Source organism: Nyctereutes procyonoides, unplaced genomic scaffold (assembly GCF_905146905.1).
Source record: "Nyctereutes procyonoides isolate TBG_1078 unplaced genomic scaffold, NYPRO_anot_genome, whole genome shotgun sequence".
NCBI lineage: Eukaryota > Metazoa > Chordata > Mammalia > Carnivora > Canidae > Nyctereutes > Nyctereutes procyonoides.
The window spans coordinates 28,992,150-29,013,822 of NW_026575140.1; the positions used below are offsets into that span (position 1 = coordinate 28,992,150).

Genomic DNA, 21,673 nt, shown 5'->3' on the forward strand with positions numbered 1-21,673 from the left:
CATTTAAATTATTTAGATCATTGTAACCGAGACATCTTTAATAATGCACCAAACAGCAGGCACCAGGTTGAAATCAATTAGACTTCATCGCTAAATTATAAGGTAGAAATTTACAAGCGGAGGGCTCAGGGGGTAGGGGCTGTAGGGGTAGGTGCCTGCCAGAGACAATTCTATTAGGAACCAAGTGGGTATTGCCTTGTCAGTTAAACAGCAGAAAAATGGCCAGGCGCTCCTAAAAAATTGAGCAATAATAAAAAGTGACATTGAGCGGGCTCGTGCTCTGTGCAGGGTTCTGGACGGCCAGGAGAAAGAACAATGGAGGCAGGAATAAATCCCATCCTAGAGGTTTCCAGTGCAAGGAGAAGTCGTCAGGGGGGGCGTCGAGGCGCCTCCGGCCGAGGCGGGGATGTCTGGGGCAGGGCGCTCCCCGCACTGGGAGCCGGCCTAGGACACAAGCGACGTGTCGCGGGGGTCGGACCGGACGCCCCCAGCTGCGGCCGCGGCCTCCCGCCCGGCCCGGTCGGGCCTCCCGGAAGCCGGCTGGGACAGCACGTGGCGGACCCCGGGCACCGCGTCCCGCCCTCCGCCGCGCGGGGGCGCGGGGCGCAGGGCGCAGGCGCGCTGCCGGGGGCGCGGGCGGCGGCGCCGCCACTCCCGGCCGCCAGGGGCCGCTGTGGCGCAGCCCGGCCGGCCCGCGCGGTCGGGGCCCTGGCTCGCCGGTCCTTCTTGGGCACGGCCGTGCCGGTTTGGCGGGGTGAAAGGTTGCGAAGATGGCGACGGCCTTGAACGAGGAGGAGCTGGACAATGAAGACTATTACTCGTTGCTGAACGTGCGCAGGGAGGTGAGGCCTGAGGCGGGTCGCAGTCTGGGCGGACGCCGTGCCCCGTAGTTCGGGAGGGCCGGGCTGGCGGCCACCGCTCCGGCCCCACCCGGGGCGGCCGGGACCCGGCGGGGAGGCCGCGTGACCCCGCCCGACATGCGCGACCGCCCGCCGACCGGGCGGTCCCCACCGCCTCGACCCCTGCGCGGGGGGCGTCCCGGCCGGCCTCTGCCGCTGCCCTCGGCGGCCGGGGCGCTGCGTCCTGGCAAGGCAGAGGCCCCGGACCCGCAAGAGGGAACAGGTCCCTGAGGCGGAGGCCACTGGAGTGGGACTCCCGGTTCTCCAGGACCCGGTGCCTCGCCCGGCCCACAAACGTGCCGTGGCCGACGGGCTGTGTCATCGCCCCCCGGCCGGCAGAGCGGGAAACTGAGTCCCGAGTCCCAGGGACCAAGGTCAAGGCCACCAGGGAGCCTCCCCACGCCGTCTGTCGGGTTCCCAAGTATTCACGGGGACGTCCCGGACGTCCCGCTTTCAAAGTGATCCCAAGCCCGGGGGCACGTGCCCTGTGCCCTCCTCTCCCCCGAGCGGCTGTCCAGGACCCGAGGGAAGAGCCTCCCGTAGCCACAGCCTCCGTTCGGGAGGCCGCAGATGGGCAAGAAGCTGCCAAGCCGGAAAAGCAGCGGTGCCGCGAGCGCGGCCTCGGCGTGTGCGCCCCTTTCCGTGCGCCGCGTGTTCGCACCCTGTTTCCTCCTCACCCGGTAAAAGGCAGAGTCTCCCACTGTGTCTGGCACGTGAGAGGGCCCAGCAAATTCCCTTTCTCGGCGGCTCGTCCAGTTCGCCGTAGCGTGAAGGGCAGGGAGGCTTCCAAGGTCAAGCCCTAAGGTGGATCGTTTCTCTCTAGGCTGCTGGAGGACCTTTAATTCTATCTGCCCGTTTTCCCAGTGATCACAAAGTTTGATTATCTTAGGCAAAGCCCGTCAAATATGTGTTGTTCACCCTGTTGGTGTGCGTGGTGTCAGTAGCAGCTAACGTTTTTATCAGTACCGCTTTGTCCAAGGCTGCAGTGCCCAGGGAACACTCCCTATTCCTTACCTTAACGCTCCCCCCAGCCCCTAAGGTGAGTATTCTGATAATCCTTGATTTATAGGTGAGAAAACTGAGGCCGAGAGAGAGATTAGGTTACTTGGCCAAAGTGACACCAATAGCAAGGGCAAGAGCCTGAACTCAGCCCTCAGAAGTCTGACTGGAGCCTCAGCTCTTGACTTCTAAGCGCTGCGGTCATTACCAGACTACAGAGCTGCGAGCTCCCAAATGGATTAGGCAATCCATTAAAACATTAGCTAATACATTAATACTATGTATTATGAAAATGTCTAGTGTAATATGTGGGGGAACTGCAAATCCTGTTAGGCTACCTTAGGCACCTAGAGGTTCTTGTAACTAATAAACAGTAAGGCTTTGGGTAAATCACCTTTTTTAGCCTTCAATTCATTTCCCTTTGAACCAAGCTGCTTGGCTAATTACTAAGTTTTCTCCATTTCTTAGAAGCAAATTAGTAAATGAAGCCAGACTTTTTTTTTTTTTTTAAGATTTTATTTGAGAGAGCACACACTTGAGAGCAGAGGAGGAGGGGCAAAGGGAGAGGGAGAAGCAGTCTCCCTACTAAGCAGGTCCCTAGAATCACCACCTGAGCCAAAGGCAAATGCTAAGCCTACTAAGCCACCCAGGCGCCCCTGAAGCCAACCTTTCTTACCATTTATTTATAGTCTGGGTTATCAGTAACTGAGCAGCAATTTACCGGTTTATCAGGCTTACTGAATCTTGGGCAGGTGCATATGATCAAAAAGATACAGAACAATAGGCTTGGCTGGAGTCCTTGATAAATGTTAGTCAAAGATATACCTTGAAACTACTGGCATCCTAAGATTTATTGTTATTGGATTGATGAGTGGGAAACAAATAAAGATTTCTTTAAAAAAAAAAGTCTTTTCCGGGCAGCCCAGGTGGCTCAGCGGTTGAGTGCCTGCCTGCAGCCTAGGGCCTGATCCTGGAGTTCTGGAATGGAGTCCCACGTCGGGCTCCCTGCATGGAGCCTGCTTCTCCCTCTGCCAGTGTCTCTGCCTCTCTCTCTCCCTCTCTCTCTCTCTCTCTCTCTCTCTCTGTGTGTGTGTGTGTGTCTCATGAATAAATAAATAAAATCTTTAAAAAAAATAAAGTAGCAAAGGTTTAAAAAAAAATCTTTTCCCAATGACTTAAGGCATTTCTCATATTTATGGCTACGGGTGAAATCCCTACAAAACATGTTCCCTCACTGAAGTCACTTTGTGTTCTCTTGGTCAACAAACTCAGTGTAAAATGTCAGGGTATGCAGATTTTACCTCTCAAGATTCTACTGGAAGAAAAGTTCTGAAGGGGATTTCTGGACTTGGTATTTACTAGGATTTTTTTTGGGAAATCAGAAATCATCCTGAAGTTGAAATAGCATGATTTGTTTGGAGAGTTAAAGTAGAAGTAATGTTAACTCTTACACCTGTTTATGTATTTGCTGTCACTCTTGTAGCTTGATGCCATTTAAGTATATGTGTAGGAGGCAAGATTCCCTTCCCACCAGTACTTCAGAGCATCTTCAAGAGAATACCTTCAGCATTGTGTTCAGGAAGTCCAGACTTTTCCCTAAAAATCTCAAATGGCAGTAACCTAACACAAAACCAAGAAGTTCTATTTAAAATTTTTTTAACTACAAGCATAATGTCTGGTTACAATTGAAGTGATACAGAAAAGTTAAAAATCATGGCGCTGGGGTGGCTCAGTCAGTTAAGCATCTGCCTTCAGCTCAGGTCATGATCCCAGGGTCCTAGGATCAAGCCCCACATCGTGCTCACTGCTCAGTGGGGAGTATGGTTCTCCCTCTCCCTCTGCTGCTCCCACTGTGCTCACTCTCTCTGTCAAATAAATAAAATTTTTGGAAAAATGCCAAAAAGCAACTTAAAAACCTCTTTTTCTAAATTTTAAACTTGAGAATATCCCCTCATGTTGTATTTCAGAGAATGAAGCAGGCAACTAGACTTGACCAAATTCTTCTCTAAACAAGACATATGTGATCTTTAATGATTCCCCTTCTCTGCTGTTCTGAATTTCCTGTTTACAGAGGAGAGCTATTGTCACACTGAGGGGGGGGAGGAATTTATTATTAACCTGGCATATTAAAACCAGATTCTCATCTCTGGTTTACTGTAGTCAAATGTGTCATCAGGTGCCTAAAATCTAACTGTTCTGAGATGATTTTCCAAAATTTACTTGGAGAAAGGATTCCTGACCAATCAACCAGAGTGAAATTTTCTTGATCTTTATACATTTTATAGATGTTTTAATTGACATTATAAATTGAATTTATTCCTAATTGACTCAAATTCCTACTTTATCAATGTTGTATTACCATTAAAAGAAACTTTCATTTTTATGCATGGCATTCAGCATTGTTTACAACCCCTTTTAAGGTCTTTGGTCCCAATCAATTTATCTCTTACCAAGAACAACTTTCCCCAGAATCCCTGCACTTTGATACCTTCCCTGGTTTAGAGTATGTTGGTCTTTCCACAATTTTGGTTATCTGGGTCTCTGGCTAGGGGTTACAGTCAGAGTGGGGCTAACCATTCAAGCTTGGACTGCAGATAGGAAGAAGGGCTAGAGCAGTAGAGGAAGGTCTACTGGCCACTGCCCAAATTGACCTAGGGGGACGTCACACAGCACAGCAACCAGGATGACTTGGATGTCTGTAGAAGTTGAGTATAGGCATTTGGCTGAGCCAGGTGCACACCTAAAGCACTGAGGTGAGGTGCTGTGTGTTTATTCATCCGTTGCTTATCTCACCTTGTGATGAGCAGGTAATTTAGTCTTAAGGAGAGATAACCAGATAGGTCTGAGAAGGTCATTCCTTTGATGAGTTTCCCATTAACTACATTATGTTCAAAGTTTGGTATTTATAAGCATGCTTAAAATGTGTACATTCAGCAGGTAGTGTTAAGCCTTGGCTGTCCAAAAAACAAACTTAGGCAATGATCCCCGTCCCTGAGATGTCCAGTAAGGGAAGAGGCTGAAGAGCAAGGTCACTCACTGGAGCAAGAGTCACAGCCCACACTGCCCCTGAGCAACGAGTCATTTAACCTCTTAAGTCTCCGCTTACTTTCCTGCTACAATTCTTCCAAGTTACGGAGAATAGGAGGCCACATCGTGGCTTTGCAACCAGAATGTCCTGTGTTCAAATCTTTACTTTGGGGGGGGTGTGTGGGTTCCTGCCCTTAGGGTAGTAGTTTACCCTTTCTTTCTCCTATTTTCTTTGACATTGAAATGTGGGGAACCGGCAATAATGGATTAGGAACTTACTCTGGGCCAGGATGTTGTATATTGCAGTGTTGCAGTGTAGTAGAGCGTATGTATACAGTGCTTTGTACAAGTAGATGCTCATTTAATATTTATTATTTCTTGAATTTTGAGAAAGCATGAGGTTTTGCTTATTTTAAATGCATGTACATAGAAAGCTTTGGTAAACTTCATCCTGGCTAAATTTGCTATCCGTCTGTTGTATTAATTAAAAAAACAAAACATAGTGCCAGAATTTTTGCTAAGCATCAGGTTATGAATTCCCAAAGGTTTCTTTTCTCTTTCTGTTCAAAATAACAGAGTTTCTTATCTTCAAAAGACAGTTATCTCTCTGAACTCTGCTTCCTGCAAAATCATGAGTTTCATGCAGAGGGCAGGAGGGGCGGCTCCCAGAAGGGGGAGCTAAGCTAGGGAGGAGAGTAGAAGGGGTGATCCGCGACAACTGCAGTCAGTGTCTGGGGTTGAAGGCAGAGTAGAAGTGTTGTGAGCTGTCAGATTCTTAGGGCAAGGCAGGGAGGACCTCCGTGATCAGAGGTAAAACGACAGGAAGACAGCACTGGGGTCAGGAAGGTGCTCAAGTTCAGAGTTCAGAGAGGCCTCCAGTGATCTGTCTTGCTTCTGGGTGGGGAGGGAGCTCTTAGGATACCCACTTAGTTCCAATGTCATCTTATAATATGATTAGCAAACACCATGAGGTTAAATTTTAAAATGTGTTTTATTTAATGAACCATAAGCTAGTTATTACCTTTCTGCTTTGGGCATTTCAAACAATTGCTTCTTGAAATTTTAATGCTCTAGCTCTGCATTATCTACAAAAATACCTTTTTTTTCTTTGTTAGAAAGAATTCAATTGAAAGCTTTTATATTTGCTGTGAGTTCAGTAGTAAACAATGGATAAGAAAATGTGGGACACACATGGAACGTGCTTTGCGTGTTTACTTTTATTAAACTTTCATTTTGATTTTATTTATACCCTACCTTGCTCAAGAAAGGATTTAAGACAACTAACAGGGATGAATAAAATAGCATAAAAGTTTAAAAGGGGGCATCAGGAGGGGAAAAGACCATTGGGAACATTGCTGCTTTATCACCGCCACTGTGGCCCAAACTTTATAAAGCTCTCATTCCCTTGAAGGAGCTTGGAGCCTCCTGCAAGTTCATATCCTGGTAGCTGGGTTCTGTTTGGCTCTTGGACTGTTGAAACCACTTCTGCAAGCAGAGAGTGCACAGTATCCCCTCCCTAGTTTGCAGGAGCCAGAACATTCCTCAGTAATAAAATGCCAGCAGACATCAACCATGAGAAGTCTGCATGAGTGCGCAGGATATAACAGATGGACGTGGACAACAGAAAGTATAAGGTCAGGATTTTCGGGAAGAATAAGCCAAGCTCTTTATGTGAAGGTAGGCTCCGAACCATCACTTCTGACCCAGAAAGGAACTGGAGCTCATTTTCCGAAGATGCTGGCCTTTTTATTTACCGTTGTGTCTTAAGGGCACCAGATACACATATGGACATGACCAGGAAGAGAAATGAAAACCAAATTGTACAATGGTCAGGAAATATCTCTTCAGCCCTTGGAATGACCTCTGCTCAGGAATCAGACTTTCTGCTCCTCTGGCTCTTTTGTTCTCACATTCTGTTGTCAGCAGAAGTGGGCGTGGAGGAAAGGATGCCCACCCCCCACCCCCACCCCCAAATAAACCTTGAAGGTGACTGGGGCCTGCCTTTCTCTTCATTAGTATGTAGACTGCTGTCATTACTGATTGCCTAATCCCTTTTTGAATTTATATTGCCATCTTGATGGTAATGAGTTCTGTAAATTTTGTTTTTTCTTTCTATATAAGACAACCGACTTAGGTTACCTCTAGTTGTAGAAACTTGGAATTGTTTGACCATCCTCCTGTTTAGCTTCTCTGACTTAATCATGATTTATTGTTTCTCTCTTAAGCCTACCTTCCCAAAGCACAGTCTAAAATGACTGTAGAGGGCGCCTGGGTGGCTCAGTCTGTTAAGTGTCTGACTTTGGCTCAGGCTGTAATCTGGAGGTCCTGGGATCAAGCTCCATGCTCAGAAGTGAGTCTACTTGTCCCTCTCCCTTGCCCCTCCCCCACACGTGTTCTCTGTCTTTTTCTCTCAAATAGATTAAAAAATAATAATAAAAAGGCTGTAGGAGGTTGACTTTTCAAAATCACATGACACGTAGCATTGTTCACCTGACCCCTGTACTGTACAAAGCTGTGGTGTGCTTAGGGGTTTTAGAGAAGGACACTGAAACCACTTAGCCCGGCACCTTCCATATGAAGCACCTGTGCACCTTTGTTGTGATCATTCGGAAAGGCAGAAATGGTGGTGGAGCTTTGGAAGGGGTCAGCAACATAAAGAGCAAAGCCGTTGAAGGCAGGTTTGAGTTTGACTTCCTGGTAGCCTGATAGGGGCAAGCCACTTAACCTCTCTGAGCCCGTCTCTTCATCCATAAAATCCAGATGATAATTTCACTGTCCTGGGGCTTTGGGGAAAATTAAGCAAGAATGCATGTAAGTGCTCGGCATAGTAATTGGCATGTTATTATGTAAAGTAAATGCCAGTATATTTTTATTAGTATCATGAGCATAAAAGTTAATAAGAAATGCTCTTACTGATTTGTCAGAGTTCTTCACACAGTTTGGATGAGCCCGCTGTGTAATATATGCTTTGTAAATACCTGCTTCCTCTCTGCAGCTTATCACTCCATGAACCACACTTTGGTCTGGGCCAGGCCACACGGGCTCCTATTAGCTAGCCAGCTTTTGGGCTGGGGCAGGGGGCATGGTCAGAGAAGTTCTTTCTCCTTCTCAGAGCAGACTTTTAATATTTTTCATCCTCACTGTTTTACCTGTAAAATGGAAGCTCCAGCGCCAGTCTCAGGATGCTTTGTGAGCGTTAAGGCATCCAATGGGAAGATTCTAGCAGAAACATTTTGTGCAGATATATGTGCACCACTGTGGACAGCCTGAAAGCCCCTTCGGCTTTGTCCTCTTTCCTTTTTTTAAGATTTTATTTATTTATTCATGTGAGACACAGAAAGAAAGAGAGGCAGAGACACAGGCAGAGAGAGAAGCAGGCTCCAGGCAGGGAGCCCGATGTGGGACTTGATCCCAAGACTCCAGGATCACGCCCTGAGCCAAAGGCAGATGCTCAACCACTGAGCCACTCAGGTGTCCCTCTCTGTCCTCTTTCCTTACCTTTGGTGCTCCTTCTCCATCCTCACAATCCCCCCAGGTTTGGGCCTCTTGAGCTTGGCTCTTTTTAACATTGCTTGGTTCTGTCGCATCTCCACCTGCCTTCTGGGCATCCTATTTAGGTGTTTAAATCCCCCTTTCCCTCCAAAGCCTGGTGCTTCCAGTTTCTCCCCAACCCATGTGCTGGAGCCAGATCCCCTGGCAGGCATGCTCTTTGGTTTGTTTTCTCCATTTAGAATTGAGCACCTTCCGATTGTTTCACAGATCCACTCGGCTCACCAGGACTCTTCTTGACCCCAGCCAGCTCTGTTGCTTTGTTTCCGCTTGGACTCCTGTGCCGCCAACCAGCCCTCCTAACCTCAACCCTACGCCTCTGCCATAGTTTTCTCTAGGTCTCTCTGGTTTTATTTTTGTCAGTTGTAGTCAAGCTAATACCAAGACAATATTAACAAACCGTACTGATCACATTATTTCCCTACCCAGAAACCTTTTGTGGCTCCTGCTGTGTATTGTGGCTGTGTGTATTGTGGGGATCAAACTCCATTTTAAAGCCCCTATAGATTAGCTGTTCTATGTATTTTCTGCCTACCGTGTGGTGATGTTCTGCTTTCATTCCCTGCAAAGTAAGCGTCATGTGGTCAGGGATTCTGGCTGGCTGATTCACCATTATATTCCTTAGTACAGGGCAGGCACATAACAGGTACTTAGCAAATGTTTACTGAATGAATGAGCAGGCGGGTGGATGTCCAAGTTAATTTCCGGCCAATGTCCCACTAAGACTCCTTTGCGCTTGTGTCACTTTTTCAGTGTCCTCTCTATCGCCAAACTGGCCTGCTCCTCAAGATGTTCTTTTCCCCTGAAATGCCACAGCCCGTCTTGGATACCAAAGCAAATCAAAACCCACGATTTGGATCTCTTCATCTTCATGAAGCTTTCTTTAAACTCTGACTGTTCTGAACTTATTTCTCTACCATTAATATTAGCATTTCTGTCTTATATTGTTTAGTTAAATCAACATATGTGGGTTTTTTTAAGGGAAACACACATACACATACCTAGTTTGTAATCTCCTTAATATTATATTTCTGTTGTAGCTCCTGCAGTACTTCAAACAGGGCTGGCATTCAGTAAATGTACTGACTGGAAGATTTAAGTATTTGCTAACATCATACCCACCTTGTCCAGGCACTTTTTATGTTGGAGAATACCTGTGTTGAAGATCACATTGCAGTTTTAGCAACAGATCATTTTAGAGGAATTTATTGGAAGGAGTGTATCAATTATCAGTTTGGTAAATCTAAATTTTCACTTAGAAAATTATTCAAAGTCAGAGAGAAGAGGAAGAGAGCAAATCCAACGCATGCCTTTATGCTTGCTCCCCAAGTAAGCCAAGGCATGCAGAGACTGGGTACCATACTGGAAGAGGAACAGAGGGCTTGTTCCTCTGGGAGATATTCTGTTTGTCTTCTGCTTCCCTATTGCAGTGGGAAAAGGTTACTTGTTTATCACCTTTTGTACTAGCATCAGTAATGATAATGGTAAAAGTAAGTAAATTTCAAATAGATTAGATTTTTTTGTAGTTTTCTTTTGTCAGAATTGGATTTTTAGGACAAGACTATATAGGTTAGTCTCACTTGAAATCTTGTTCTACTTGAGATGCTCCTTACAACAATGGGTCAGCCAGAACGAGTCAGTACAGTCTGCACCATGCTCTAGTTTGAGGGTAAATCTGCATACACTGTTAGAGTCTTGCTGTTTGCAGATCAACCCCAGCTTTATTTCCAGACCCTCCAGAGATGTCCCACATGTAAATGAAAATTGTAGAAGACTGTGTGGAACAGGGTAAATGGCATCAGAAGATGGCAGGGCTGTGTGTGAGAGTGGTTTTATTGTGTGAAGCTTCAGACTGTGTAGTGGGAACCTTTTCAAAATGAAGCAGGAAATTTTTCCAAGTGCAGTTTAGTGCCTGATGAGTACATGCCTTGGTCTCCTCAGTGACACCAAGTAATCTGTAACACCCCTCCTCTTCACGAACCAGCTCTTACTCAGCACAAAGCACCCATGCTGTCTTGGTGTTAATTAGCTCTGAAATCTGCTTTTTCCTTTAGATAGTATGAGCACCAAGTATCATAAAAAAATTACAGGTTTTATTAGCTGATGCAGTTTATTTCAATCAGATTGTCATGGAACATATGGACAGTAATGAATCTTCAATTGTGGTAATTAGGCAGACTTCCCAAAATCCAATAGAACATAGTTTGTTGAGACTGCCTGAAATACAGCAGCATAGATACAGCTTGGAAGTTTGAGCTGGAAAGTTGCTTCAGCAACAAAAGACCTAGTGGCTTTCCTATTCCTAAAATGGATGTAAGTATGAGATGTGCATTGCTGCTTGCATGCTCTATTAGGTCTTCAAAGTACTGAATTAAATATCATCATTACATTAGTTTTAAGTGCTGTATACCAGATGCAGTCGGTTCTTTGGCCCATGGTAGGACTGTACTTCCTGATCCCCCCCAGTGGTTGAGTGAGGCCCTATGACTAGTGCTAGCCAGTGATATAAGTGGAAGTGATATGTATCCTGCTCAGGTTGAAGCATTTAAATGCTAGTGTGAGCCCGAGGGGGTCTGTCTCCTGCCCTTCCCTCTGCCTTGGCCACTGGCAGTAGTTCAGAGGGTGGCTGCTCTTTCAAACTTGGGACCTGAGGACATTGGCAGCCGCATACCACCATGTCCTAATATGGCCATGTAAAAGGAGAAATAAACCTTTGTGAAACTTTGATGTCAAGGCCCCTTTACATTTTCAAATTATTGAGCTTTTGTTTACATGGGTTGTAGCTATTGACTTTGATTAAAAATTAAAACTCAGTAATTAACAAAATGTAAAACAAAACACAGAGCAGGGTATACTTGTATTTTCAGTAAGGCATAAGGAAGACTGGAGGATTTCAAAATAAATCTGTATTGAATAATAAAGTTACAGATACACAGATATCACAACAACTATAACAAATGCAAAGACACAGTGAAAGAACTGAAAACCAATTGAATTAATCTCTGAAATCTCTCATATTTATGCTATAAAACTACCACCTTAGAAATTACTAGCAAACATAATACACAAGCACGTAGTCCATTAGTCCAAAGCAGTAACGTCATCAGGTATCCTGTAACCTTAAGAAAATCCCACTGTACGCATTACAGAATGACAAAAAGGCAAATAGCTCAGTTTTATTAGTTTTATTAAAAATCGTTTTGACCTGTGGACCTCCTAAAAAGGTTCAGACTCCACAGGGGCCCCACACCACAGCTTGAGAACAACTGACCTTGCCAGTCCTGACTAGTACAATCGCAGTTCAGACATATGGGTGTTCCTCACATGTTTTAGCTTACTTTGTTAAATGAAGATAGGAAATAAAAGCAGCGTGGCAGTATGCTCTTTGAGTGTCACATTGATTCCAGAGATGGTCTTCACTAGAATCTCAAGTGAAATGTAGTAGCTTCTTCAATGACTTTGTTATTTAAATGAAGTAAATATGATAACACTGCAGTCAGATGATTTTCCAAGCATGATACCACAGCAGAGATCAGAAAAGGGACAATTTGGGGTACATGATACCACAGCAGAGATCAGAAAAGGGACAGTTTGGGGCACCTGAGACTCAGTTGGCACGTGTCTGCCTTGGGCTCAGGTCATGATCTAGGGTCCTGGGATCAAGCCCCACATCAGGCCCTCTGCTCAGAGGGAGTCTGCTTCTCCCTCTCCCTCTCCCTCTGCCTGCCACTCTGCCTACTTGTACTCTCTCTCTGTCAAATAAATAAAATCTTGTGGTTTGTTTTTTTTTGTTTTGTTTTTTTTTTTAAGAAAAGGGACAATTTATAGGCTTGATTTTGTAAAAATGGGAAATTTCTGTGTTTGCTCGGAGGGGGAAAAAACAAAAAAAATAAATACAATTTTTAAAACTCAAAAGGTATATGCAGTATATTTATTAGATAAAAGATATTTCCGATATATATAAAGAACTCTTAAAAATTAAAAAAGAGGGCAGCCCGGGTGGCTCAGAGGTTTAGTGCCGCCTTCAGCCCAGGGCGTGATCCTAGAGACCTGGGATCAAGTCCCACGTCGGGTTCCCTGCATGGAACCTGCTTCTGCCTCTGCCTTTGTCTCTGCCTCTCTGTCTCTCTCTCTCTGTCTCTCTCATGAATAAATAAAATCTTTAAAAAAATTAAAAAGAGAGAGATGAATACACTAATAGGAAAACTATAGAAAGGAAACAAATGGGGACACCTGGGTGGCTGAGGGGTTGAGCATCTGCCTTTGGCTCAGGGCATGATCCTGGGATCTGGGGTCGAGTCCCACATCAGGCTCCTTGTGGGAAGCCTGGTTTCTCTCTGTCTCTCTCTCATAAATCTTAAAAAAAAAAAAAAAAAAAAAAAAGAAACAAATGGATTATTTCATTTTTAAAAAGTCTAAAATGCAAATACATGGAGAAGTGTTCACCCTCAAGAGTAAACAAACCAATTTAAAACAGAGTACCCATTTTTGTCTACCATGTTGACAAAGATTGTTTCTTTCTAATGGTAGCACTCAGCACTGGCGAAATGCTAACCCACCCAACCAGGAGACCAAATGTTTATTCCCTGGAGAAATTGAACCAGGAAGGCTTCAGAGCCTACCACCCATAGACAACACCCTCATGAGATGAGAGTGGCACCCTTACAAAAGCAGGGAATATATGAGTGATTATATCCTTCATGATGAGACTTACAGCTTTTTCCTTGTTCTTGGTGCTCTTCCCTGAAGAAACTGACCTATCAAAGAGAAAATACTGCCAAGTGAAACTTCCTGGTCCTCTTACAGGCATTTCACAAAGAATCTCATCAGATGACAAGGTCTGTTCACACAGAGCTTCCAAATAGCTTAGTATCTTACTGTTAAGTATAAATTGATACCAAAGAACATCAAATATATGAAGGAATGCTCCACTGTGAAATTCTAAGATCATGCAGACAGTGAAGAGAGATGAAGGAAGTGGAGAGTGCAGGGAATTTGAAAACTAGATCGTCTTCAAAGAGATAAGATATTATACGTAGGAAGTAAGAACAAGGTGATATTTTTTCTTTTTTAGGATATTTTTTATTTATTGAGAGAGAGCAAGCGAGCACAAGCAAGGGGAGGGGCTCCCAACTGGGCACAGACTCCAATGTGGGGCTTGATCTCATGACCCTGAGATCTTGACCTGAGCCAAAATCAAGAATTAACCACTTAATCGACTGAACCACCCAGGTGCCCCTGTATATATTTCATTTTTTATTTTTTTTTTTTGAGATTTAATTTATTTATTCATGAGAGACACAGATTGAGGCAAAGACATAGGAAGAGGGAGAAACAGGCTCTCCACAGGGAGCCCAATGCAGGACACTATCCCAAAACCTGGGGATCATGCCATGAGCCAAAGGCAGATGCTCAACCACTGAGCCACCCAGGTGCCCCATATATATTTCTTTTAAAAGTATCACCTTGGGCAGCCCCAGTGGCGCAGCAGTTTAGCGCCGCCTGCAGCCTGGGGTGTGATCCTGGAGACCCGGGATCGAGTCCCGCGTCGGGCTCCCTGCATGGAGCCCGCTTCTCCCTCTGCCTGTGTCTGTCCCTCTCTCTCTGTGGGTCTCTGAATAAATAAAATCTTTAAAAAATAAAAAATAAAAGTATCACCTTATGTAAGTTCAGTAGGTTAGACAACCAACTATTTTGGCTCAAGCCATGATCTGTGTCCTGAGATGGAGTCCTACATCAGGCTCCATGCCCACCTAGGGGAAATACACTTCAGGATTCTCTCTCCCCAGCCCTCCCCCTGCTTGCTTTCATGCTCTCTCTAAATAAAAAGTAAATAAATAAATCTTTAAGAATACATATATACAAAAGAAGGAGCTCTTGGAAATTAAAAGAATATAGGAATAAAAATTCTATAGAGGGGCTGGAAGAGAAAGATGAGTAAAACTCCACGAAAGTAAAATTTAAAAATTAGAAGACAAACTCTTAGACATTAAAGTAAAATGAAGGTGAAGACATTATTAAACAATTAACATGAAAAAAAAAAGACAATTCTCAGAACTAAAAGATGCAAGACTCTAGGGGAGCCTGAGTGGCTCAGTTGGTGAAGCATCTGCCTCAGGTTAGGATCTCAGGGTCCTGGGATCTAGCCCTGCATCGGGCTACCTGTTCTGTGGAGAGTCTGCTTCTCCCTCTCCCTCTGTCCCTCTCACCACCACCCCCACACCCACGCTTATGCTCACTTGGGTCCTCGCTCTCTTAAAATCTTAAAAAAAAAAAAAAGACTCTAGATGGAAAGGGCCAATCAAATAACTAGCACAGTGAGTGGGGGAGAAAAGACCCATACTACAGGAATCTAGGTTAACAAGAGCATCCTAAAATTTTCAAGCAGGTCACAAAGGATTGGAAGTTAATGACATTAACTATCTTGTCAGTAGTACATAAGCTAGAAGACAAAGAAACCATACCACTACAGTAAAAATTCTGAGGAAAAAATATTTCTAAACTAGGATTATATCCTCAGCCAACTATTTGTCAAGTATAAAGGCAGAGTACAAGGATATTTTGAGGGTCACCTGGCTGGCCCAGTCGGTAGAGTATGTGAGTCTTGATCTCAGGATTGTTAGTTTGAGCCCCACAATGGGTGTAGAGGTTACTTTTAAAAAAGAAAACATTTTGAGATATGTGAAGTCTAAAAAATTTTTCCTCCTAGCTAGCCTTTGTAAAGGAAACTACTGGAGGTTGAGCTATTGAAATAAAGAAAACCAAGAAAGAGAAAAGGCATAGGATATCAAAAAGAAGAGACTGACCTAGGAAAGATACCCTGGAGGATGGTGACAGAAAATCCTAGGATGAAGTTTGTTTAGCAGGCCTAACATCTGACACAATTCAATGATCTCTAGGAGGAAAACCTCTTAGGAAGAAAAAAAACATGGAATTGGTGAACTACTTTATATTTTTGTATTGAAAAGAATATTAGAAGTTTCTACTATGAGTCATTTACTTTGAGGAGTTGAAGAAGAATCTGCGATAGAGGGGCACCTGGGTGGCTCAGTGGTTGAGGTCATGATCCCGGGGTCCTGGGGAACGAGTCCCACATCAGGCTCCCTGTGGAAAGCCTGCTTCTCTCTCTGTCTCTCAAGAATTTATAAATTAAAAAAATATATATAAATAAAATCTTAAAAAAAAATCTATGATAGATCCATAAAAAAACTAAAGCAAATGGAAAAAGTGAGGCAATTGTTAACTCCAGGAAAAATTAAAAATAGTTTAGGAAAGAAATATAATCACAATATACTGGTTCATTTAGCTTTGAGCTATATTTACATAGTCATAATAAAAATTAAGTGAGTTGTTTTTTTTAAGATTTATTTATCTATTCATGAGAGAGACAGAAACACAGGTAGAGGGAGAAGCAGGCTCTCTGCAGGGAGCCTGATGCAGGACTCGATCCTGGATTCAGGAATCACAACCTGAGCCGAAGGCAGGTGCCCAACTGCTGAGCCACCCAGGAGTCCCAAAAATTAAGTTTTTATTTTTATTTATTTTTTTTAAGATTTTTTATTTTTTATTTTATTTATGATAGAGAGAGAGAAGCAGAGACACAGGAGGAGGGAGAAGCAGGCTCCATGCCAGGAGCCTGATGTGGGACTCAATCCCAGGACTCCAGGATCGTGCCCTGGGCCAAAGGCAGGCGCTTAAACTGCTGAGCCACCCAGGGATCCCCAAAAATTAAGTTTTTAAAAAGACCTTGTATATTGATTTGAACCAAAGTTTTGAAAACTATGTAGAAAGGAGGGGAAAGATAAACAGAAGGAAGTGAAAGAGAACTAAATTCTCATAATGAGTAGATTAAGTCTAAACTTTTAAAATTCAGGATACAAGTTTAAGCATATTATTTAGAAATATAAAGTAGGAAAAATGCTGAGAGATTTTAAAGTACTTAACATCTAAGGAGTGAGGATGAATGCTGTTTTGGTTGTAAGTCTAGTAATTCTATAAACTTTTATCTATCAAAAAAACACTTTTATCTATCCCTTTGTTAAAATTAAGTTTTTTAATTTAAAATAATTAAATGTTAGACACTTTTTAGAGAGCAGTTCAGACTAAAATGGAAATCTTACACCCTTTAAGCCAACAGTTCTAGAAACTTATTTGCAAAAAGACAATCATGGGTGCACACTAAGTTTTAGCTGTAGGGATGTCCACTCTGGCCTTTTTAAAATGAATGAAAATTGTTAAAAGGAAATCCTTATATAAATTGTAATAATGCCATATTTGAAATACATTGGATACATTTTATGTATCCATTAAAATGATATGGGAAATATTTAATGACCTATAAAAACTACAAAACAAAACCTCACAAAGACCTTTAACAACAACAAAAAAAGATAAAATTCTATTACAAAAGAACCCCACAAATTTTTAAAATATGTTATCCATAGTTTCCATTTTATCCATGAAAAATTTCTATACTTGGAGGCACCTGGGTGGCTTAGTCAGTTAAGCATCTGCCTTCAGCTCAGGTCATGATCTCAGGGTCCTAGGATTAAGTCCCATGTTGGACTCCGGCTCAGTGGGGAGTCTGTTTCTCCCTCTGCCCCTCCCCCTCACTCATGCTCTCTCACACTCTGTCTACAGTAAATAACATCTTTTTAAAATGTATGTGTACTTTTCTAATAAAGTAAAGGTTTTTTAAGGTAATTCAACTAGGAAAAACATAGCCATTAATTCATTTTTTTTAACCTATTTTGACCAGAAGAATTGCTGCCATTTTTATCTCTATGCCAATGACAAAGCTTTGGTTCATATTTTTGAAAATGGTGTTTATTTTGCTTCACATCCTCACCCACACTTGGTATTCTCATTCTGTCATTTTAGACATTCTAAAGGTTGTGTATTTATTTGTGTTTTTAATGCACTTCCGTAATGACTAACAATACTGAGTGTATTTTCATATACTTATTAGGTATTCCTATATCACCTATGGTTGAAATTTCTGTTTAAAATTTTTACTCAGTATTTTATTGAGTTTTCTTCTTCAGTTAGAGCTCTTCATACATTCTAGATACAAGTCTATCAGATACAGGTTTTACAAATATTTTTCTATTCTTCTGTATAGGAAATCTTTAACTCGGGGTTACAAAAATTACGTTTTCTTTTAGAAGTTTTATGGTTTTAGCTTTTGTTTTTGAGGTATATTTTTTTCAGTTGTTTAAATTGTTAAAAACATGTAACATAAAGTTTACCATCTTACTTGATTTTTAAGTATACAGTTCTGTGGCATTAAGTACATACTATTGTTGTGCAACCATCACCATCTATCTCCTGAAGTCTTTCCACCTTGCAAAACTGAAACGCTACCCATTATATAATAATTGTCTATTTCCCCTCTCCAACTCCCTGGCAAGCATTATTCTGTTTTCTGTCTCTGATTTTTTACTACTCTAGGTACCTCATCTAAGTACAATCACATAGTATTTATCATTTTGTGACTGGCTTATTTCACTTGGTATGATACTTTTAAGGTTCATCCATGTTATAGTATGTGTCAGAATTTCCTGCCTTTCCAAGACTGAGTATCTCGTCATATGTTTGTACCACATTCTGCTGATAAGCATTCATCTGTTGATGGACACTTGCTCCCATGTTTCAGATACTGTGAATGATATTGCTGTGAACATGGGTTTACACATATCTGTTTGAGACCCTGCTTCCAATTCTTTTGGGTATATGCCCAGAAGTGGAATTGCTGAATCATATGGTAAATCTGTTTTTACTTTTTTGAGGAACTACCAGTTTTCCACAAAAGCTTTATACTGTTTTTACATTCCCACCAACAGTGCACATGGGTTTTAGTTTCTTCACATCCTTATCAACACTTGTTATTATCTGTTTGTTTCATAATAGCATTCTAATGGGTGTGAAGTGGTATTGTGGTTTTGGTTTGCATTTCCCTAATGATTAGTGATAGTGAGCATCCTTTTATATGCTTATTGGCCATTCTTGTATCTTCTTTGGAGAAATGTCTAGTCAAGTCCTTTATCAATTTTTAATTAGGTTGGTTGTTTTTGTTGAGTTTTAGGGGTTCTTTATATATTCTGAATATTAATCCCTTATTAGATATATGATTTGCAAATATTTTCTCCCATTCTACAGATAATTTTTTCACTTTCTTGATGGTATCCCTTGATTTACAAAAGTTCTTAGTTTTGAGTTCAGCTTTTCTATATTTTCTTCTATAGCTTGTGCCTTTGATATTATATCCGAGAAGTCATTGCCAAATCCAACGTAATGAAATTTTTGCCCTATGTTTTCTTGTAAGAATTTTATTTACACTTTTAGCTCTTATATTTAGGTCTTTCATCCATTTTTAGTGAACAAAATTAATAATTTTAGCAAAGTTGTAGGATATGAAGTGAACGCACAAAAATCAATTGCGTTAACTTTTATATATGACATTAAGTAAGGGTCCTACTTCATTCTTTTACATAAGAACATCCAGTTTTCCCAGCACCATTTGTTGAAAAAAAAAAAAAAAAAAAAGCTGTCCTTTCCCTATTGAGTAGTCTTGGCATCTTCCCATATATGTGAATATATGTGTATTTCTGGACCCTCTATCTTATTCTGTTGGTCCACATGTCTGTTGTTATTCTAGTACCACACTACTTTGATTACTGTAGCTCTGTAGTAAGCTTTGACATAAGGAAATATGAATCCTCCAACTTTGTTTTTTTTTTTTTTTTTCCACATTATTTTGGCTCTTTGGGATCCCTTGAGATTCCATGCAAATTCTAGGGTGGATTTTTCTATTTCTGCAAAAACTGTCATTGAGATTTTGATAGGGATTGTACTAAATCTTTTAGTTGCTTTGAGTAGTAGTAACATTTTAATAATATTAAGTCTCCCAATACATTGATGTGGAATGTTGGGGTTCTTTTATGTCTTCTTTAATTCTTTCAGCAGTGTTTCATAGTTCTCATAAAAAGTCTTTTATCTCGTTGGTTAGATGAATTACAGGATTCTTTTACTATTATAAGTGGAAGTGTTTTTCTTAATTTCCTTTATAGATTGATGATTTTTAGTGTATAGAAACTAGTTTGTGTGTGTTGACTTTGTATCCTGCAATGTTTAAAATCTGTTAATTCTAACAGGTTATTTTGTGGGTGGGTGGAATTGTTTATTTTCTTCATATAAGATCATACAATCTGGGAACAGATTATTTTACTTCTTCCTTTCCGATTTAGATGCCATTTATTTCTTATCTAATTGCTCTGGCTAGGGCTTCCAATACTATGTTGAATAGAAGTGGTAAAAGCAGACATCTTTGCCTTGGTCCTGATGTGCACACATCCCGATGCATGTTCTGTTGTCATGAGTAGAATATTCTGTACATGTCTGTTAGAATATTCTGTACATGTCTCATTGGCTTACTGTGTTGTCCAGGTCCCCTGGATCCTTCCTTCTGGCTGGTTATTCTCTATATTATTGGACCAAAATATTGAAATTTTACTCTATTTCTCCTTTAAATTCTGTCAATTTTTCATATATTTTGACTGGTAATAAATAGTTATAATTGCTATATGTTCTTGCTATATTGAGTTTTGTATTAATATATATTGTCCTTCCTTGTTTCTTGTAACCCTTTTTGATTTGTCTATTTTGTCTGATGTTAGTAGAGCCACCCCTATCTTTTGGTTACTGATTGCAAGAGATATCTTTCCATCCTTTCAACTTTTATTTTTGTCTTTGCTTCTAAAGCAAGTCTTTCTGTAGGTAGCAAACAGCTGGGTCATGATTTTTTTTTTTTAATTCATCCTGCTAGACTCTGTCTCTTTATTGGTGACTTTAATCCACTAACATTTAAAGTAACTATTGAGGGACACCTGCATGGCTCAGCAGTTGGGCATCTGCCTTTGGCTCAGAGCATGGTCCCGAATTCCCAGGATCGAGTCCCGTATCAGGCTCCTTGCATGGAGCCTGCTTCTCCTCCCTCTGCCTATGTCTCTGCCTCTCTCTCTCTCTCTCTCTCTCTCTCTCTCTCTCTCTCTGCGTCTCTCATGAATAAATAAATAAAATATTTTAAAATAATAATAAAGTAACTATTGATAAGTAGGGTCGTATTTCTGCCGTTTTGCCATTTCCTTTCTGTGCCCTCTTTTTTGTCCTTTAATTACCAAATTGTGGTCTTTTGTGTTTAGCCAATTTTTTTTATAGTGAAACATTTTAACTCCCTTCTCTTTTCTTCTCATGTGTATTCTGTAACTGTTTTCTTTGTGGTTACATTCAACACCCTACCATTCTACTTTGAATTTATACCAGCTTAACTTCTAGAGTGTACAAAAGCTCATTTTTATACTGCTCTGTCTCAAGTCTTTCAGTTATTGATGTCACAGAATTACATCTTTATATGTTGGGTGTCCAAAAAATAACCTAGTTTGGTTGTGGGTTTGGGTTTTTTAGGTTTGTGGGGGGGTTTTTTGTTGTTGTTTTGTTTTTTGAGATTTATTTAGTTTAGAGAGAGGAAGAGTGAGCATGCACACGATTAGAAAGGGCAGAGGGAGAGGGAGACGGAGAATCCCAAGCAGGCTCCCCACTGAGTGTGAAGCCCAACCCGGGGCTTGATCTCACGATCCTGAAATCATGACCTGAGCTGAAGCCAAGAGTTGGACACCCATCCAACTGTGCCACCCAGATGCCCCATCTAATAATTGTTTTTTATAATGCTTTAGATTCTTATGTAAAAAAAATACGAAGTTACAAGCCAAAGTCACAAAGGATCAGCCTTTAGTCTAATAATTTTTTTAATGTGTTAGTCACTTAAATTATTAAGAAAGCAAAATGTGGCGTCAGGGCCTGTTTTTACGGTAACACTAGCTTTCATAATTGCCCATGTGTTTAATTTTAATTCTTCACATGGCTTTGAGTTACTGTCTATTGTCCTTTCATGTCAACCTGCAGAACTCCCTGGAGTATTTTCTGCAGGACGGATGTAGTGGTAATGAACTCCCTCACCTTTTGTTTATCTGTTTTTGTTTCTCTGAAGGTCTTCATGTGTCCCCTACCTGTGACACAAGGTAAGGGCCAAGGTTCACTTTACTGTATGTGGATGTTCCCCTTCTTTCAGCATCATGTATTAAAAAGACTATCTGTGCCCCGTTGAACCATCTTGACATCTTTGTCAAAAATCACATGGCTAT

General features: G+C 41.7%; 1 protein-coding gene across 1 annotated transcript in view; it reads left to right on the forward strand.

The window, feature by feature from the left end:
* The first annotated feature begins 721 nt into the window (after nt 1–721).
* The window catches only part of DNAJC11 (DnaJ heat shock protein family (Hsp40) member C11), a 75,195-nt gene continuing 54,243 nt past the window's right edge, over nt 722–21,673 (forward strand). The window contains exon 1 of the mRNA XM_055304954.1: nt 722–842. Within this exon, the coding sequence (XP_055160929.1) occupies nt 771–842 (72 nt within the window). The 5' untranslated portion in view covers nt 722–770. The remainder of the gene's footprint in view (nt 843–21,673) is intronic.